The following is a 15,141-nucleotide window of genomic DNA, read 5'->3' on the forward strand; positions in this document are numbered from 1 at the left end:
GTGAGTGAATCTGGAGGACTGAATGTGGCCGGGTTATCAGCAATAAAGCTCAAGAAGAAGTCCTTCAAAATACCATGTGATTATGTACCGCGAGCCCATCCCGCGTTTTCAGCGCTCGTTCAAAGCCCATACATTGATAATGATAATATAACGGAATAGCCCAGGTTACGAACGCCATGACCACATACAAGAACAACAGCATCGAAATACGTGAAAAGAAAATCAAGGGGAAGAAAAAAAGAGCCGTTTCAAAAGCAACATTACCAGGGAATCTTGCCTCCTCTTCGTCGTCCTCCTCATAACCGATCCGTCCCAAAAAGAACAAGCAAAAGAAAACAAAAAGACAAAAACAAAGTAACTGGGTTCAAGCGAGAAAGAAAGGGAAAAAAAAACACACACAGAGGCACATGTCGGTCGGTGTATCTACACTTCTCCGACGGCCACAATCATTTCCTTCATCCGACCATCCCCTCTCAATCGCCCAGCACATCGTCGTCGTCGTCGTCAACAGCCATCTCCTGCGCCTCCTCAACCTCCGGCTCGTCGTCCACCTCGTCCTCCAGCAGCCCGCGGCGCCGCAGGCCCTCGGGCGAGTCGTCGGCGTCGGATAGGTCCGAGTCGGACTCGTCCTCGACGAGCGTCGAGCTCTTGATGCCGCTCGTTGCTTTCGCGGGGCCTGCGCCCGCGGCGTCATCGTCGGCGCCAGCCGCCTTGGTCGACGTGCTGGTGGCGCCAGTAGCACCGCCGCCAGTGGCTCCGCCAGCCTTGCGCGGCGGCGCCTTGCGCCGCCCGTTGAGCGCCTCGGCTATCTTGGACTCGTCCAGGTACGAGATGACTTCCTTGTAGTTGGGGCCGAGGTTGTGCTGGTTGCGCTGCAGGCGGCGGCGCAGCTTGCCAGCCGAGTCGCCGGAGAAGTCGAGGATCTTGGAGCTGATAGCCAGGACGTATTTGCCCGCGAGTTCGCACAGGTTCTTTTCGGCCTGCAGCTCGAGCGCCATCTTTTCGAGCTTGGTCAGGCCCTGGTCCGGGTCGTCGGCGGCGTCGTCCTCGTCGTCTTCGTCCATCGGGTCCTCGTCCTCGGCTGGGTCGTTGAGCGTCTTCTTGGCGCGCTTGGCGTACACCTTTTCGGCGCCGTCGAGCACAAAAATAAACTCCTTGACAAGGCCCGGCTCAACGGGGCGTATCAGCGATGATACGCCGTCAATGTTGGGCACGGAGCCGGCGGCATCTGCTTGTTCGACAAACGGCCGGAGAGAGCCCATGAGCACATGAAGATCGCATACTGTGCCGGCAGCAAGCATCTGGAGCTCGTCGTTGAAGGCACGCGTTGAAAAGGTTTCGACCAGGTGCATCCAGAACTTTTCGCGAATGTTGGTCACAAAGTCGACAATCTTTTCCGAGACACCGGCGCCAGACTGCATCATCTGCTGCATGGCCTTGACCTTCCACATAAAGTAGAACAGCAAAGCCTCCACGGCGAGGCTCACTGCTTCGTCCTCGGCATCATCAATGTTGGTGTCAGCCTGGTCGTACTGGCCTCTGTGCACAATATTCGCCAGGATGCTAATGGCAGGGTCGCTGGAGCTAATATCGCGGCCTTCCGTCTCTAGGACGTCGCAGCAGTCTGTAATCTTGGCGAGCAGGCCAATCTTGAGCAGCACTGAGCCGAGATCCGAGAGCTGGGAAAGCTCAAGATTGCCTCTTGTCGACACGTCGTAGTTTTTGTCGAAACTGCGCAGCGTGTCAATGGCCTCGTCCCAGAGAGTGGCCAGCTTGACATCAACCATTTCTTCAAGCTCGTCGTGGGATCGAGCATGCAGCAGTGCGGTGGCAGACTCAACCAGCAGACCCTGGTCGCTGTGGCGGTTGAACTGGGTGCAGATTTCGTCGAGCAGCTTTTCATAGGCTGCGGATTCCTGGTGTAGATGAGAGAAGATGTTGAGGTCCAGCAGATGCTCCAGCTTCAAGACCGAGGTGGCAGTGGTTGCATCCCCTCCGTACTTGTTCAGCAGCCGGCGGATGACAGACGCCAGTTGCAGCGCCGTGTTGTCGTGAAGTTCGGCCATGTCGGCTCTGCTGAGCTTCTTGCCTTGGGCGACGAGGTGGTTATTTTGATTCAGACTCGCCTTGGCTGACGCACCCAGCACTTCTAGCAGAACCACCTCCTCCTCCGGCTTGGGAGCCACCAGACTCTTGACGCGCTGTTCTGTCGAGGTGCTGGACTTGGAGCGCTTGAACTTGGAGCTTGTTGAGTGGTCGTACAAGAGGTAGCCGGCAATCATTTCCCAGTTGCGCACCTCGGGCACCTTTTCGAGCAAGGCCTGGGCGGCTAGAGAGATTCGTGAGTCTGCATCTTCGCCCTTTGTCATGACGTCTGTGGCGGGCCATTTGACCAGGGTGTTTTCTGATTCTTGGATGGACGAGTCGTAGTTGGACAGCAGCTCAGCCAGGCTCTTGATAGTGAGCCATCCCTCTTGGGGAGACTCAAAGTCGTCGTCCTCAACAGAGCCAAAGGCCTCTTCCACGGCATCAGCGCCACCGGCTTGCTCAGTCATGCTTTCGTCCATTTCGCTGACGCAGGCAGTGAAGAATGAGATGACGGCCTTGCGAACACGCGGCTCCAGATCAAAGATCATCTTGCCAATCTCGTCTACATCGTTGGGCTCTAGCATACCGGCGGCGCGCAGAACCTCGATGACATAGATGGCCGAGACTCTGACCGACACCTCAGAGTCGCGAGTAGCCATCTCCACAAGACGGCGGCGGAAGCGCTCGATGAAATGGCCGACCTTTTGCGCGTCTCTTTTGAAAATGCGCGAGAGCTGGCGGAGTACTTCTTGTCTGGTGGTGGTGGTAACGTCTGAGAGCATCCAGCCGAGGTACCGCAGGTACTCGGGCTGCAGAAAGGTGGACGGCAGGCCCCAGATCCAGGTGCCCAGGGCCTCGACACACTCTGTTCTGATTTTGGGATCGACATCGCGATATCGGTGGACAAAGACGGTCTCGAAAAAGGCCGAGATCTTGTCCTGGCAGATGCTGCGGTGATTCGTGGCGTCGTCCATGGCGTGCTGAACCTCGGCGATCCTGGCCTTGTTGCGGCTCTTTCTCGCAGCCTCGTACTGCATTTCCAGCGTCGCTGTGCGCTTGTCCAGGATATCGACCACGTTGACCAGTCCGGTCTGGAACATGAGCGCCACTGTGGTGGCGGTGTGGCGGAAGGGTCTGAGGGTGGACGAGGACAGCGTTGCGACCCAGGTGTAGAGCGTGTTCACCAGCGTGTTATCTTCGTACAGAATTTCGGTCTCGTGAAGCAGGCCAATCAGCGAGTTGAAGAAGCCAAACAGCAGGTCGCGGAAAGGCTTGCCGCCACCCTTGCCCTTGGCGATGAGCGGGTAATCAACGATGGATTTCTGTGAGTGCGCAAGAAAGACAGGTTAGCTGGGGCTCGGCGCGGGCATCTCTAGCGGCAGGGGACGTCACGTACATCTTGGTGCGTGGCCTGGATATCCGTTAGGCGGTTCTGGCAGTTTTCCTCGTCGCGGATGTCGTCCTCGTCAATGGGGATGCTGCATCCGGCGCACTGGAGGACAAAGTTGACCAGCTCGGTCGTGGCGGCGTCGCCATTTTCTCGGTACTGGCCGAGCCACTGCTCTGCGATCTCGTCGACGGCCGTTGAGCTCTCAAAGATGTTCCCTGGACACACACTTGGTTAGCAGCTGGGAGCAAGACACGGGCGGTTCCGGCGCAGGTGACTCACAGAAGAGCGAGCCCTCGGGGGCAGAAAAGGCCTCTTCGACGATGACGGGCGCCGCGCGCACCGTCTTCTTTGGTCTGGAGGGCAGCGAGGAGTGGCTGTTGGCCGTCTTGACCCGCTTCTGGGCGGGCTTGCGGGGGCGCGCGGGCTTTTTCTTGGCGCGCTTTCCGGAGACGTAGGCGTCTGCGTCGTCATCGTCGCTCTCCTCGTCCGACTCATTGTCGTCGTCCAGATCGCTCAGCTCGCTCAGCTCGTCGTCGTCGTCGTCGTCGGCCGTGCCGTTGTCGTCGTCGTCGCGGCTGCGCTTGCGCTTCGTCGCTTGCGATGCTTCCGGCTGGAAGCTGGCCGGCGGGTTCTTGACGCGTCCCGATCGACGCGTCGGCTGGTCGCCCGTGGCGCCCGGTGATTGGCTGGCGTGGCGGTCCATGGCGCGCGGGGGCTGGCTGCGCCGGAAGAGCGTGTGGCGGATGGTGATGTTTCTTTTTTTTTCTTCGTGGGGCCTGCGTAGCCTGGTGTTGTGGGCAAGAAAGAAAAAAAATCAAAAAGGGGGGAGGCTGCCGTCGGGGCAGCAGATTTGTTTCGATTTTTTGTGTTTCGCTTTGCGGTGGCGCGATCGCAGAAAAAAAATGACGTTGGCGATGCCCAAAGGTTAAGCTCGGCCTCGCCAGCTTCAAGCTCAGATCAAATCTCACATCGGCCACTCGATCTTCTTTTTCTCAAAGTGAAGCCCAAGGAGGCCGGGGCGCGTGTCCCAAGAGTGGGTCCCCATTTCGCGACCTGGCGTCTAGTGGTAACCCTAACCAACCCTGGTCCGGTCCTATTTCATGATATGGCGACACGCTGATAAGTGAGACTACCGCCCATGGCGATCTCGACTCTCGACTTCCGTGTTTCGGCTGCTATCTCGCCATCTGCTTCTCTCTGTGGCCTTTTCCACGCCATGGCCACTCCGTTCCCGGCCTCCATCAAGACTCCCGGCGAAGGGCGCGTCGTCGTCCGCCGAGTCCCGGAGGGCATTACCACCGTCCAAGTCATGAGCTTCCGGTATCCGCTCAAGATGATTTCGCCAGCGCCCTCCATGGGACAGCTCAGCGCTACAGTGTTTGTCTTGTCGTATGGCGGTGGCCTGGTTGGCGGAGACAAGGTCAACATCGACATGCTGATCCGCGAAAACGCCCGCCTGTGTCTCCTGACCCAGGGCTACACAAAGGTGTTTGGCTCCGACACGCCAGACAAGATTACTCGCCAGACCTTCAGCGTCTCTGTCGAGCCAGGTGGCTGTCTCTGCCTGCTGCCAGATCCCGTGCAGCCATATGCGTCGAGCATCTACGAGCAGACCCAAGTCTTCACCATTGACGCCACGTCCGACGTGTGCATCCTAGACTGGGTGAGCCAAGGGCGCGTTGCCCTCGGCGAGAACTGGAACTTTACCAAATGGACCGGCACAAATGAGGTGTGGCTGGCTGGGGAACCCAACCGCTTGCTCGTACGAGACACCGTCATCCTCGATGCAGCAGGCAACCGGCTGTCCGGCGTGCCACTCCACGATTCCATGCACGGTGTGGGTGTCTTTGGCACGCTAATCATCCGAGGCTCTCGCATCCACAAGCTTGGCGCCTTCTTTATGAAGGAGTTCGAGGCAACGCCGCGCATCGGAGCCCGGACGTGGGGAGACGAGGCCCCGTCCAAGGACCCGTCGGACGATCTTGCGTGGCGGCGCGAGCGCCTCAACCTTGAAAAGCAGGCTGGCCTGATATGGTCTGCTGCTCATTTGCGAAGCTGCATCGTCGTCAAGTTTGGTGGTAGAGAGGTGAATAGCGCAAAGAGTTGGCTGCTGTTCATGCTCACACGAGACAAGACGATAAGTGACATGTTTGGTGAGAACGCCGTTTACTGTCTCCAGTAGAGCTATAATTATGCTCGAGGGGAGACAACACACGCGGGTTTCAACGTTGGAGCCATAGGCGAGTCTTTTATTTCAAGAAGAGGCACAGAACGTCTTGGTCCGGCTGTCCAGAGTCAAGTTGACGTCAAGCTGCCATCTCAAGGGTTACCAGGGTTACGGCTGTCTCTAGCACGTGCCAATTCTTATCGTCAAGTGAATCCTTCCCTCATCAATGGTGGGGCATCTCCAATTTATTTTTCCAAGCTCATTTTTCTCAGCCTTGCCCGAAGCCACTGACGCCGTCCTTTAACCTCTTCCGAAGTGCTGCCAATTAAGGCTCTTGAATAGCGAGATTTCCGTGATCAAGTCCGACCCGAGCCCGTTGCCGGCAGAGATCTTCATTGTCTTCTTTGCACAAACATTCCTTCTCTAACACAACCGGGCTCGTGCTCCCCACCACCATGAACAGAGGGTCCAGAGGCCGAGGCGGCCCTAGCCGCGGAGCATCTCTGACCGCAAGACCAGTCTCAGCTTCGGCCGAGGGCAACGACTCAGCCAGCGGGACGCCCGTTCCTTCCGGCTCCTCCACGCCCCGCATCAAGACCGAGCCCGGCGCCCCGTCATCGTCCACAGCAACACCCATCTCCCGCGGAGCCTGGGGCGGCCGATTCAAGCCCAAGAATGTACGCCGCAGCGAAGCAGAACGCGCGGCCATTGCCGAGCAGGAAGCCCAGAAGCAGCGCGAACGCGCCGCCGAGGAGGCCAAGGCCCGGCCCAGGGGCCGCTTCCGCGGCGGCAGGAGCAGAGGCAATGCGATGGGCCAGAGAGGGCGGCAGGCCAACCCGAGCGGCGCTTTTGGCCAGCGCGGAGGTGCGTGCAGTTTAGTAATCCGCAGGACCACTACTCCCAAGCTAACCATTCTCCGTGTGTCATTTAGGCTTCGACGGCCGTGGCAGAGGCCGAGGCGGCGCAGACTCGAAAATGTCTAGAGACTCTACCCGATTCGAGAACCGCGAGCCCCGAATCAACGCCGACAAACTCGGTCTGCCTGCCGGCGCGGACAACTCTGACGTCGACGATGACTTTGACTTTTACGACGAAGAAGACAAATTCCCCGGCCTGGCTCCCATGGGCATCTACCGCACAAAGCCCAAGAAGGAAACCGTCACAGTCACCACTGCCGCAGAGATGGAAGCCCAAGCCCGCGCCGGCGATTCCCCCTCATCCTCTGACGACGAGGAAATCGACTTCAAGACCGCCATATCAAATGCCAGGGCTAGCACTGCGCCCGACGTGGCCGTCAAGGACATGGGCAAAAACGCAATCAAGTTTGAAGACGACAGCATCGCATCCGAGGCAGACGCCGCTGCGGCCGCCGCCAAGAAAAAGGCCAGCAAGGCTCGCGCCAAGCTCCCCGTCGACCCTGAAGCCGAACAACTCGAAGCCGACCTGCAGCTCATGCGCGACGAATTCGCATACGTCAAGATCCGTGATAGCTACGACGACGCCGAAAACGACGACCAGGCCAGCCTCGAGAAAACGGAGGAAAAAATCGCCGACGAGGGCATCGCCCGCGAGGGCCGCGTCTACCTCTTCCAGTTCCCGCCCGTCATGCCGCCGCTCCGCGCCGTCAAGAAGACGCGCATCAAGCCCGAAGCCGTCGACGACGACGACGACGACATGTTCATGACGGGCTCGTCGGCCCAGGACCCCGCCGAAGTCTCCAGCGCCAGCCCAGAGGCCGCCGCCGCGGCTGATGACCACGATGAGACCGCCGCTGCCGCTGCCGCCACAGACAACCAGAGCGGCTTCGTCGGCCAGATGGTCGTCCGCAAATCCGGCCGCGTCGAAATGACCTGGGGCGGAATCACGTACGAGATGCGCCCGGCGCTTAAGCGCGACTTTGTCACGTCGGCCGTGCTCGTCGAGCTGTCGGACAACAAACGCAAGGCCCATGGCCGCCCGGCCGCCACCGCCTCCGCCGCGTCGGACGAGCCGCAGAGCGATGGCACGGCTGTCGGCCTCGGAAAGGTCATGGGCCAGTTCATCCTGGCGCCCAAGTATGAGGATCGGTCGGAGTGGGTTATTGGCGAAGAGGACCTGCGCGCGCCAGCAGAGTAGAATCGGTGGGCGCCGGCGGAGAGGGGACGGGTAGTGTACCTCTTTTTTTTTTTTGTTTTTTTATTTCTTCTTCTTCGTTTGCTTGGCGTCGTGTTGTGTGTATGTAACCATATAGAGAGGGCAGGAAATATTCCCAGCAACTTACTTGCATTTTGTTTTTTAGCGGTTTTAAAAAAAAAAAAAAAAAAAAAGACACTTGATACAATCAGAATGTAGAAAATAGATTTGTGAAGAAGTCAACTACAATGATGGGCGATAGATGGATCGTCGCAAACAAGACGACGCAAGAGGGGTATGAAGAAAGAAAGAAAGAAAAAAAAAAAAAAAAAAAACATACACACACAAACGCCTCCCATCCAGCCTCCCACCCACACAAGTCCCATTGATCAAAATGCCTTTATCATAACCTAGCCCCCCTTCCCCCAAAAACAAACAGGCTCTAACAAGAGAAAACCAAACAAGATTAAAAGAAAAGAAAAGAAGAAGAAAAAAGTACAGAGAAACAGACACGGCAAACCAGCCGCATCCCCATTTCAATTCTCACAGTTGTTCGGGCAGACGCCGGTTAAAACATGCCAGGCGGGTTCGACCCGAGCGGACCGTTATCTTGTTGTGGCTGAATATCCATTTCATGTAGCGACTGGATATTCGGATGATGTGGCACAGCGCCGCTCTGCGCCTGCGGAAGACCGTGGTGCGAGCTTGCCGCAGTCGAAGCTGAGTTGACTTCGAGATTGACGTTGACATCTATCGACTGGGTCTGGATTTCAATGTGTGTGGTGTGCAGAATCTGGTTGCCGACAAAGAAATTCGGATCACTTGACTTGGCCGACGTAGGCGACCTTGACGAAGCAGCTTGCTTGTCGGCGAGATGAGCCTGTGGCAGCGACGTGACCCTTGGCGGGAAAATGCCGGTTTCTGAAGATGAAGACGACCGGGTGCCGGTAGCGCCGACCACTGTGGTGATGGTGGTGGATTTCTTGCTTCCAAGCTCAATATCGCCTGCTCTGATTTCACTGTAATAGTCTGGCCTTGACCGGGATTGTCCGGATCGGGCTCCCATGCCACCACCGGTTCCATAGCTGGCACCCTCGGTCGTTTCAAAGCCTCTGATTTTGAGCTTGCGCAGTAATGGTCGGATGGTTGAAAGGCAAGAGGCAGTAGTAGCAACAGCTGGCTCGACCATAGTCCAGACAAGAGCGTTGGTAGCAGCGTCTATAGGCACATGTGTAAGCTTTGGGATGTCCGGCTATAGGTTACAACAAGGCAAATGGCAATCAAAGACTTACACAAGACATCATCTTGGTCGTTGATGGTAACAAGATACTGGAAGCGGATGATGGTGGCAATGGATGCACTGAATGAACTATTAGCATGGCGGCGGGCAAACGTTTTACAATGGCAGTGGCAACTTACAAGACACCTAAGCCAAGGACAACAATGACGGTAATTTTGGTCTGCGTGTTCATTTTCACGTCCCAGAGCATGGGAACTGGGAGAATTGCCTGCGATAAGCACGATTAGCTTTATGCTGGAGCCAGCACAAGGGTTTCGGGGCTGTCTTACATATAGCCAGTCTGTCACTATGGTCATAACACTGACAGAATATGCAGCATTCAGAACCTGGTTGCTAGGCACGCACTTGCGGTCTTCAATGGTGATGTCCCACTGGCTCTCAATGGGATCGCACTGCAGGATGTTCCAAAAGAGAATGACAACACTCCAGATAGTGACGACCACAAGGCTGACCCAAATGATATGGGTATAAATCTTGCGCATTGACAGTCTCAGAAGAAAGATGCCGATGCTAAACTTGAGCAGCATCATGTTTAGGACATAGGTCTCGGTAGTGAGAACTTGGTACTAGAGGCACACGAGGTTAGAATAGCAATGCAGGAGGAGCAGGTGCAAAGAAGAGTGAGGGCGCCGTACCATGAGGGCCTTGGTCATGTCGCCCATTTCCAGGGCTACATTGTGTTTGCCAATGCCATAGCGGGTTCCGACGATGATGAAGATGCTGGACGTGGTGTAGACGCACTGGGCGGCCAGCATGAACCAATCGTCGAGGAGAAAGCTGCGCGTCAAGAACAGGCGCACATATGTGCGGAGAAGGATTGAGACCCATGAGATGGCGAGCAGCACGACAGTGACGGTGAACAGCGGGCCTGCGTTGTACTCGGCCATGAAGGCGGCCAGCTCCTCGGGGCTGAGGGTGGCCAGCTTGGCCTCTATAGACGACGACATTGGCGGGACTGTGGCTGCAGCTTCGGCTCTGATTCGGATTGTAGGGGCGGGCCTGGGCGAAACGGGTGGGACGACGACAGCGGCGAGCGTGGATGGTGAGAAGAGGTGGGCGCTCGCGCAGAATAAAACAAAGCCAGCATGAACGGTAATGCAGACGGGGCCGGCGGGGAAGCGAACTGCCAGAGGCGCGGGAGGGCGATCAGCGGGAGTCTGAAACCTGCGATGGAGGGCAAACAGCAATGCGTCATGCGCGACGAAAGAAGCGCAGTCCAGGCGGAGAGGCGGAAATAAAAAAGAAGCCGTGGATATCCAGCGCCCAAGAACCAGCGGCGGGCGAGTGGGATGCGAAGAAGGGCGGGCGCGATATCGAGAAGCGCGGAGCTCAGGATGGGCGGGCGGGATGTCAAAAAGACCGGAGCTCACGACGGGACGACACGGCCAAAGGCAAAACCCGGCGATGATGGGCGAGAAGAACAGGAAGAAGAACGAAACACACAAAGAGGAGACCAGCACAATGAAAAGAAGAAAGGAAAAGAAAGGAAAAGAGGGGGAAGCACAAGTGCAGGCAAAAGAAGGACGCAAAAACGAAATGGAAAATGCAGGCAGGAGCAGCCCAGGTAGGCAGGCGATGGTGGAGGCAAGTACCCGCGAGAACAAAAATCGTGCCTGCCGATTCGGGACACCAGGGTTGTCCGTGGGCTCAGCGTTTTTATTTGTTTTCTTTTACGACTTTGTTGTACAATGGCTTCGTCTGTTCTCGCCGGAAGACCAGCAAGATTTGGCGGGGGCGCGGCGTGCTTTGTATGATGATGATGGACCCTCGCTGGCTGCCACAGAATATTTCCTGTTTGGGCGGTTTGAGAGTGGCCGAGGGCTGGCCTTGTGTTGTGCCTATTATAGCCCGGCACTCCATGGCAGGCCTGGCCATGTCCACAAGGACAAGTTGAAGCAGAGATGTGACTGCGGTTGGGCCCTCGCCCCCCAATCCAGCCAATCTAGCCCGCCCGCCCGCCCAGCAGCATCAGAGAGCCCCCAGTCGCCCTGGGCCAGCAGTGTGGCCAGCCGCCTCCTCGGCCACGCGGTGAACCAGGCCATGCCGTCTATATTGCTCTTGTGCCACGACAGAGCCAGTCATTGATGCCGATCGGCCATTGTCTTGCGTTGTGCGTTGTGTTTGTGTTTGTGTTTGTATAAGCCAAATGGCATCGCAGGGTCCTGCAGGGGGGGCAGCCCCGAAGGCGTAGCAAGGGCCAAGACCTTGGCCCCGACGGAGTTGCTTGGACTTTTTTCTTCTTTTTTCTCCGTTTCTACGTGGATACAAGAAGGATGCTGTCGTTTAAGCCCATGACGCTAATTCGAGTGTGGAAACAGCCTAACTATCTAGCTTACATGCGTGTGAACTCGCTAGCGAGCACATGTGCGAATCTGTAGATATGCCTGTATCTGGCACCTCAAAGACGACTCGACTCCTCTTGAACTTCAAGGGGCTTCTCAATGAGATGAACGCCGGCTTCACCTAGCTCTTCTGCCTCTCTCCAGCTATGACCACCTTGGGTTAGACCACCACCCGTACGCAACACCCACCTACCCTACAACCTCTCCTCTCGCTTCCCAACACACAAACCCCCACACGTCGCGGCTAGCACTCACTAGCCACGTGTGCCTCGTTTTGTCTCATGAAACACCTCACCTGATATCAACCCTCTTACTCGGTCCTGGAGTCCGGCTCCGGTCGCTTCCCGACCCAACAACCGCGCGCCGTCGCGTCGCGCCAGCATGTCGTTGAAAGCAGCCGCAGCCACGGCGCACAAAGCTGCAAGCCACTGCGCAGTCAAAGAGTGACAGCTGGACAATGAACGCAAAGAACATTCGCTTGCAGTCATTCGCCTCCATCACAGGTGATCAGCACCGTGTGTCTTGGAGCTTTGTGGCTTGCACAGTCACACCCACCAGCCGCATTGTGCTCGTGTCAAATGTGAAAGCAATGCGATAAAGCACGCCATGCAGTTGTTTATCTGGGGGGATCCTTTCATCCTCGAAGTTTATCGCTTTCACGGCCCAAGAAAGACTGGAAATGCGAGCCCTGATCACGACATCATCCACTAACACCCGCGGACCCTAGCCTAACCCTAGAACCCACACCACCCCGGCCAGACTCACTAAACTTGGCTTGGGCCCCTGGTCTGTTTCACCATGCTTCTATTTCCAAGCCCTTGTTTTTTGAAACACCAGAGTCTGGACTTGAAGAAAAGCGAGACGGCACGAGGCACTGCTGCTACTTGTATACAGACACGTGCCGTAGCTTAGCACCACCCAAAAAAGCATCTTCTGCTGAGCTCCCGCCATGATACTGGCATCCAGTTATACGCACACGTCAACCTGTATTACAGACCGGAAACCCGCCAACACCAAACAACAGCTGAACTAAAACGCACAGTCTGGGTTTCCCCGTCTCGTCAGATCAGATGAAAGCACCATCGGTTGATGTTGATGCGGCCCAAGCTTTGAACGCAAGATGCTACAAGTTTGGACGAAGAACTCCGGGCTTCCGAAAGATCCCACGTCTCCCCCTCCCCCTCCCAGTGCGGCGTTAACAAAGCGGTATAACCTGTTCTGCATGGAAAATACAGACAAAGCCGCACGGCATTTAGAACGCCCAGTTGAAACAATGGAAAAACAGAATGGAGAAAAGAAAGACAACACAACTGCACTAAGACAAGGAAAAAAATAAAAACACAAGACTTTTCCGACAGAGTGGTCTTGGTTGTTACAGACATTCTCCTTTGTCATGCTGCTTACCATTCCTACGTAATATGACTCTGGAAGCATGTAACTATGTATGTACATATGTACACATGTATAGACGGCCGGCTATGTGCATCCATTGTATGTGTCTATAACACAACTCTGCGTATACGAGACATTTGACCGGCTGTCTACAGCTACCGCTCCAGCAGAGCTAGTCCTTTTTTTTTTCTTTTTTTTCTTCTTTTTTTTCTTCTTTTTCCCCTTTTTCTTCTTTTTCCTCCTTTTCTTCTCACCGCTGACACTACCCTCCCTACTCCCCATCATAACTAACACTTCAACTTCAGCTTTTTACATTCACCGCCATCTTGTTAAACGGCAAATTCAGTTGAACCCACCAACACCTGATCCAACTCCCTTTCCATTCCATTCCACATCTACTGTCACACAAGCCCATGTTTCCAGGTGGGACAAACACAGAGGATTCACTTTCGAGACCCAGACTTGGACTTAGTCTCAGTCTCAAACTCAGACTCGCAAACAAACAGTCTATTCAAGCATTCTATAAACTAAAAAAATAAAGCAACCTCACAACTACTCACCAACAAATATTGACACCCACCGTATGCAGACAGCCTGTTGCTACTGCAGCTGTAGCAATCAAGTAAAAAAGAAAAAGAAAAGAAAGAAAAGAAAGGCTTGCTCATACCTTGCACTTCAGCTTCCAGCCCGTCTTGCAGTAACGCGCCGCTGCAATGAGAGCAGCAGACGTCAGGAAACACGTTGATGCCCACAGCTGAGCGCCCCAATAGCGGCCATCCATGGTGTCGATGATGGCCCCTGACAGGGGAGTCCCCGAAAGCCCGGCTACGCTGACAAACAGGTACACCATGCCGACGCGGGTGCCCATTTTCCGAGGGTCGTTGGTCAGCGACGCGAGCGCCCCGATAAACATGCCCTGCGAGGCTCCCATGGCAATGCCGAAAAAGACGCTAAAGATGTACATACCGATTCTCGTTTTCACGCCGATCCAAACATACGACATCAGCGCGAGGTATAAAACCATGACCAAAAACGTGTTGAGCGGGCCGAGCCAGCGGTCGGCGATGAACCCAGACATGGGCCGGCTGGGAATAGTAAAAGCCTGCGCAATCATGAGGATCGTGGTGGCTTCCTTTGCAGAAACATGAATCACGTTGCGGGCATATCCAGTAATCTGCGGTGGCTAGTGGTCAGAAGTGATTCTTGACAGGAACAAGCTTGTTGTAAGCCTGGGAGTGTGTAGAGAGACTTACATAGAAAAAATTAAAGAACATGGCCCAGAACAAGAAAAACACTCCGATGGAAAATAGCAAGTAAGATGGTTCTTTCAAGGCAACCCATTCAACCAGAGGTCCAGACTTACGAGGGGGAAGACGCGGGCGCAGCAGAATCGTCGCCGTGATACACGACACCAGCGCCACCAGCGCCGTGCAGCGCACCGCCCACGCAAAGCCGACGTGCGGGATGGTGTACTGGAGAATGGCCGGGTACATCAGGCTGCCGATACCCGTGCCCATGGCGGAGATGGCGAGCGCAAGCGACCGGCGCTCCTTGAAGTAGGACGTGACGACTGACATGCCCGGCATGAACATGATGCCGAGGCCAAGGCCGGTGCAGAAGCCCTGCGCCAGCAGGATCTGCCAGTACTTTGTCGCCAGGCTGGTCATCACTGTGCCAATGACGGTCAGCGCAGAGCCAGTGATGAGCGCCTCCATGCAGAAGCCGGCGTCGGTGAAGCGGCCCGAGATGATGCAGACGATAAAGGCGAGAAAGGTCTGGATCGACCCGATCCACGATACCTGCGACTGCGGAAGGCCCAGCTCTGCGGTGTAGTAGAGCTGGTATATGCCAAACATTCCGGGCACACCCCACGACAGCGAGTTGATCAGCAGACTGGCAAAGACTTGTAGCCACGCACGCGTTCCGCCTTCGGGGTACTCCAGGTCCTCGGGGCAAAAGGAGTCGGACGACTCGAGCTTGGGCTTGACCGACGACTCGAGCTCGGGCTTGGCAGACGGCGACTGGGCTGGCAGTTTCTCAGAGGCGGGCGACGGGGGCACCAGGGTTGGGCAGTCTGCCTCGGCGCTGGACTTGTCGGGGTCGATCGGCTTGGCCATTGCGCTCGGGCTATGAGGGATATAGAGGCAAGTCAGAGTCGAGTAGCGAGTAAGCAGTTACAGGTGAGGCCGACATGCAACAGGCCAGCAAGCCCAGCAAGGAGAACAGGGTGTAAGTGAGGTGTAAGCGAGTATCTGAAGCTAGTATTGGCCCGCAACGATGGGCAATGGGGCGACTCTATGTGCTTGGTGAGGGGTTGGCGACTGTCTTTGTTTCTTGCGATAATCACAAA

General features: G+C 56.0%; 5 protein-coding genes across 5 annotated transcripts; 2 read left to right on the forward strand and 3 right to left on the reverse strand.

The window, feature by feature from the left end:
- Positions 1-473: 473 nt before the first annotated feature.
- On the reverse strand, positions 474-4,181 carry BROUX77_003339 (uncharacterized protein; the record flags this gene model as incomplete). The annotated part of the gene is made up of 3 exons (XM_073747980.1): positions 474-3,410; positions 3,485-3,693; positions 3,758-4,181. The coding sequence occupies 3 exons, from the start codon at positions 4,179-4,181 to the stop codon at positions 474-476; spliced, it is 3,570 nt and encodes a 1,189-aa protein (XP_073605764.1).
- Positions 4,182-4,694: 513 nt separating this feature from the next.
- Positions 4,695-5,660, forward strand: BROUX77_003340 (uncharacterized protein; the record flags this gene model as incomplete). The annotated part of the gene is made up of 1 exon (XM_073747981.1): positions 4,695-5,660. The coding sequence occupies one exon, from the start codon at positions 4,695-4,697 to the stop codon at positions 5,658-5,660; it is 966 nt and encodes a 321-aa protein (XP_073605765.1).
- Positions 5,661-6,100: 440 nt separating this feature from the next.
- BROUX77_003341 (uncharacterized protein) lies at positions 6,101-7,760 on the forward strand (the record flags this gene model as incomplete). Its single annotated transcript, XM_073747982.1, has 2 exons — positions 6,101-6,509; positions 6,577-7,760. 2 exons carry the CDS (start codon positions 6,101-6,103, stop codon positions 7,758-7,760), a joined length of 1,593 nt encoding a protein of 530 aa, XP_073605766.1.
- Positions 7,761-8,325: 565 nt separating this feature from the next.
- Positions 8,326-10,004, reverse strand: BROUX77_003342 (uncharacterized protein; the record flags this gene model as incomplete). The annotated part of the gene is made up of 5 exons (XM_073747983.1): positions 8,326-8,975; positions 9,050-9,117; positions 9,177-9,265; positions 9,327-9,623; positions 9,693-10,004. The coding sequence occupies 5 exons, from the start codon at positions 10,002-10,004 to the stop codon at positions 8,326-8,328; spliced, it is 1,416 nt and encodes a 471-aa protein (XP_073605767.1).
- A 3,448-nt stretch (positions 10,005-13,452) lies between these two features.
- BROUX77_003343 (uncharacterized protein) lies at positions 13,453-14,908 on the reverse strand (the record flags this gene model as incomplete). The annotated part of the gene is made up of 2 exons (XM_073747984.1): positions 13,453-13,965; positions 14,045-14,908. The coding sequence occupies 2 exons, from the start codon at positions 14,906-14,908 to the stop codon at positions 13,453-13,455; spliced, it is 1,377 nt and encodes a 458-aa protein (XP_073605768.1).
- Between the last annotated feature and the right edge of the window lie 233 nt (positions 14,909-15,141).

This window comes from Berkeleyomyces rouxiae (assembly GCF_048999995.1).
Source record: "Berkeleyomyces rouxiae strain 22BRR77 chromosome Unknown BrBRR77_ptg000003l, whole genome shotgun sequence".
NCBI lineage: Eukaryota > Fungi > Ascomycota > Sordariomycetes > Microascales > Ceratocystidaceae > Berkeleyomyces > Berkeleyomyces rouxiae.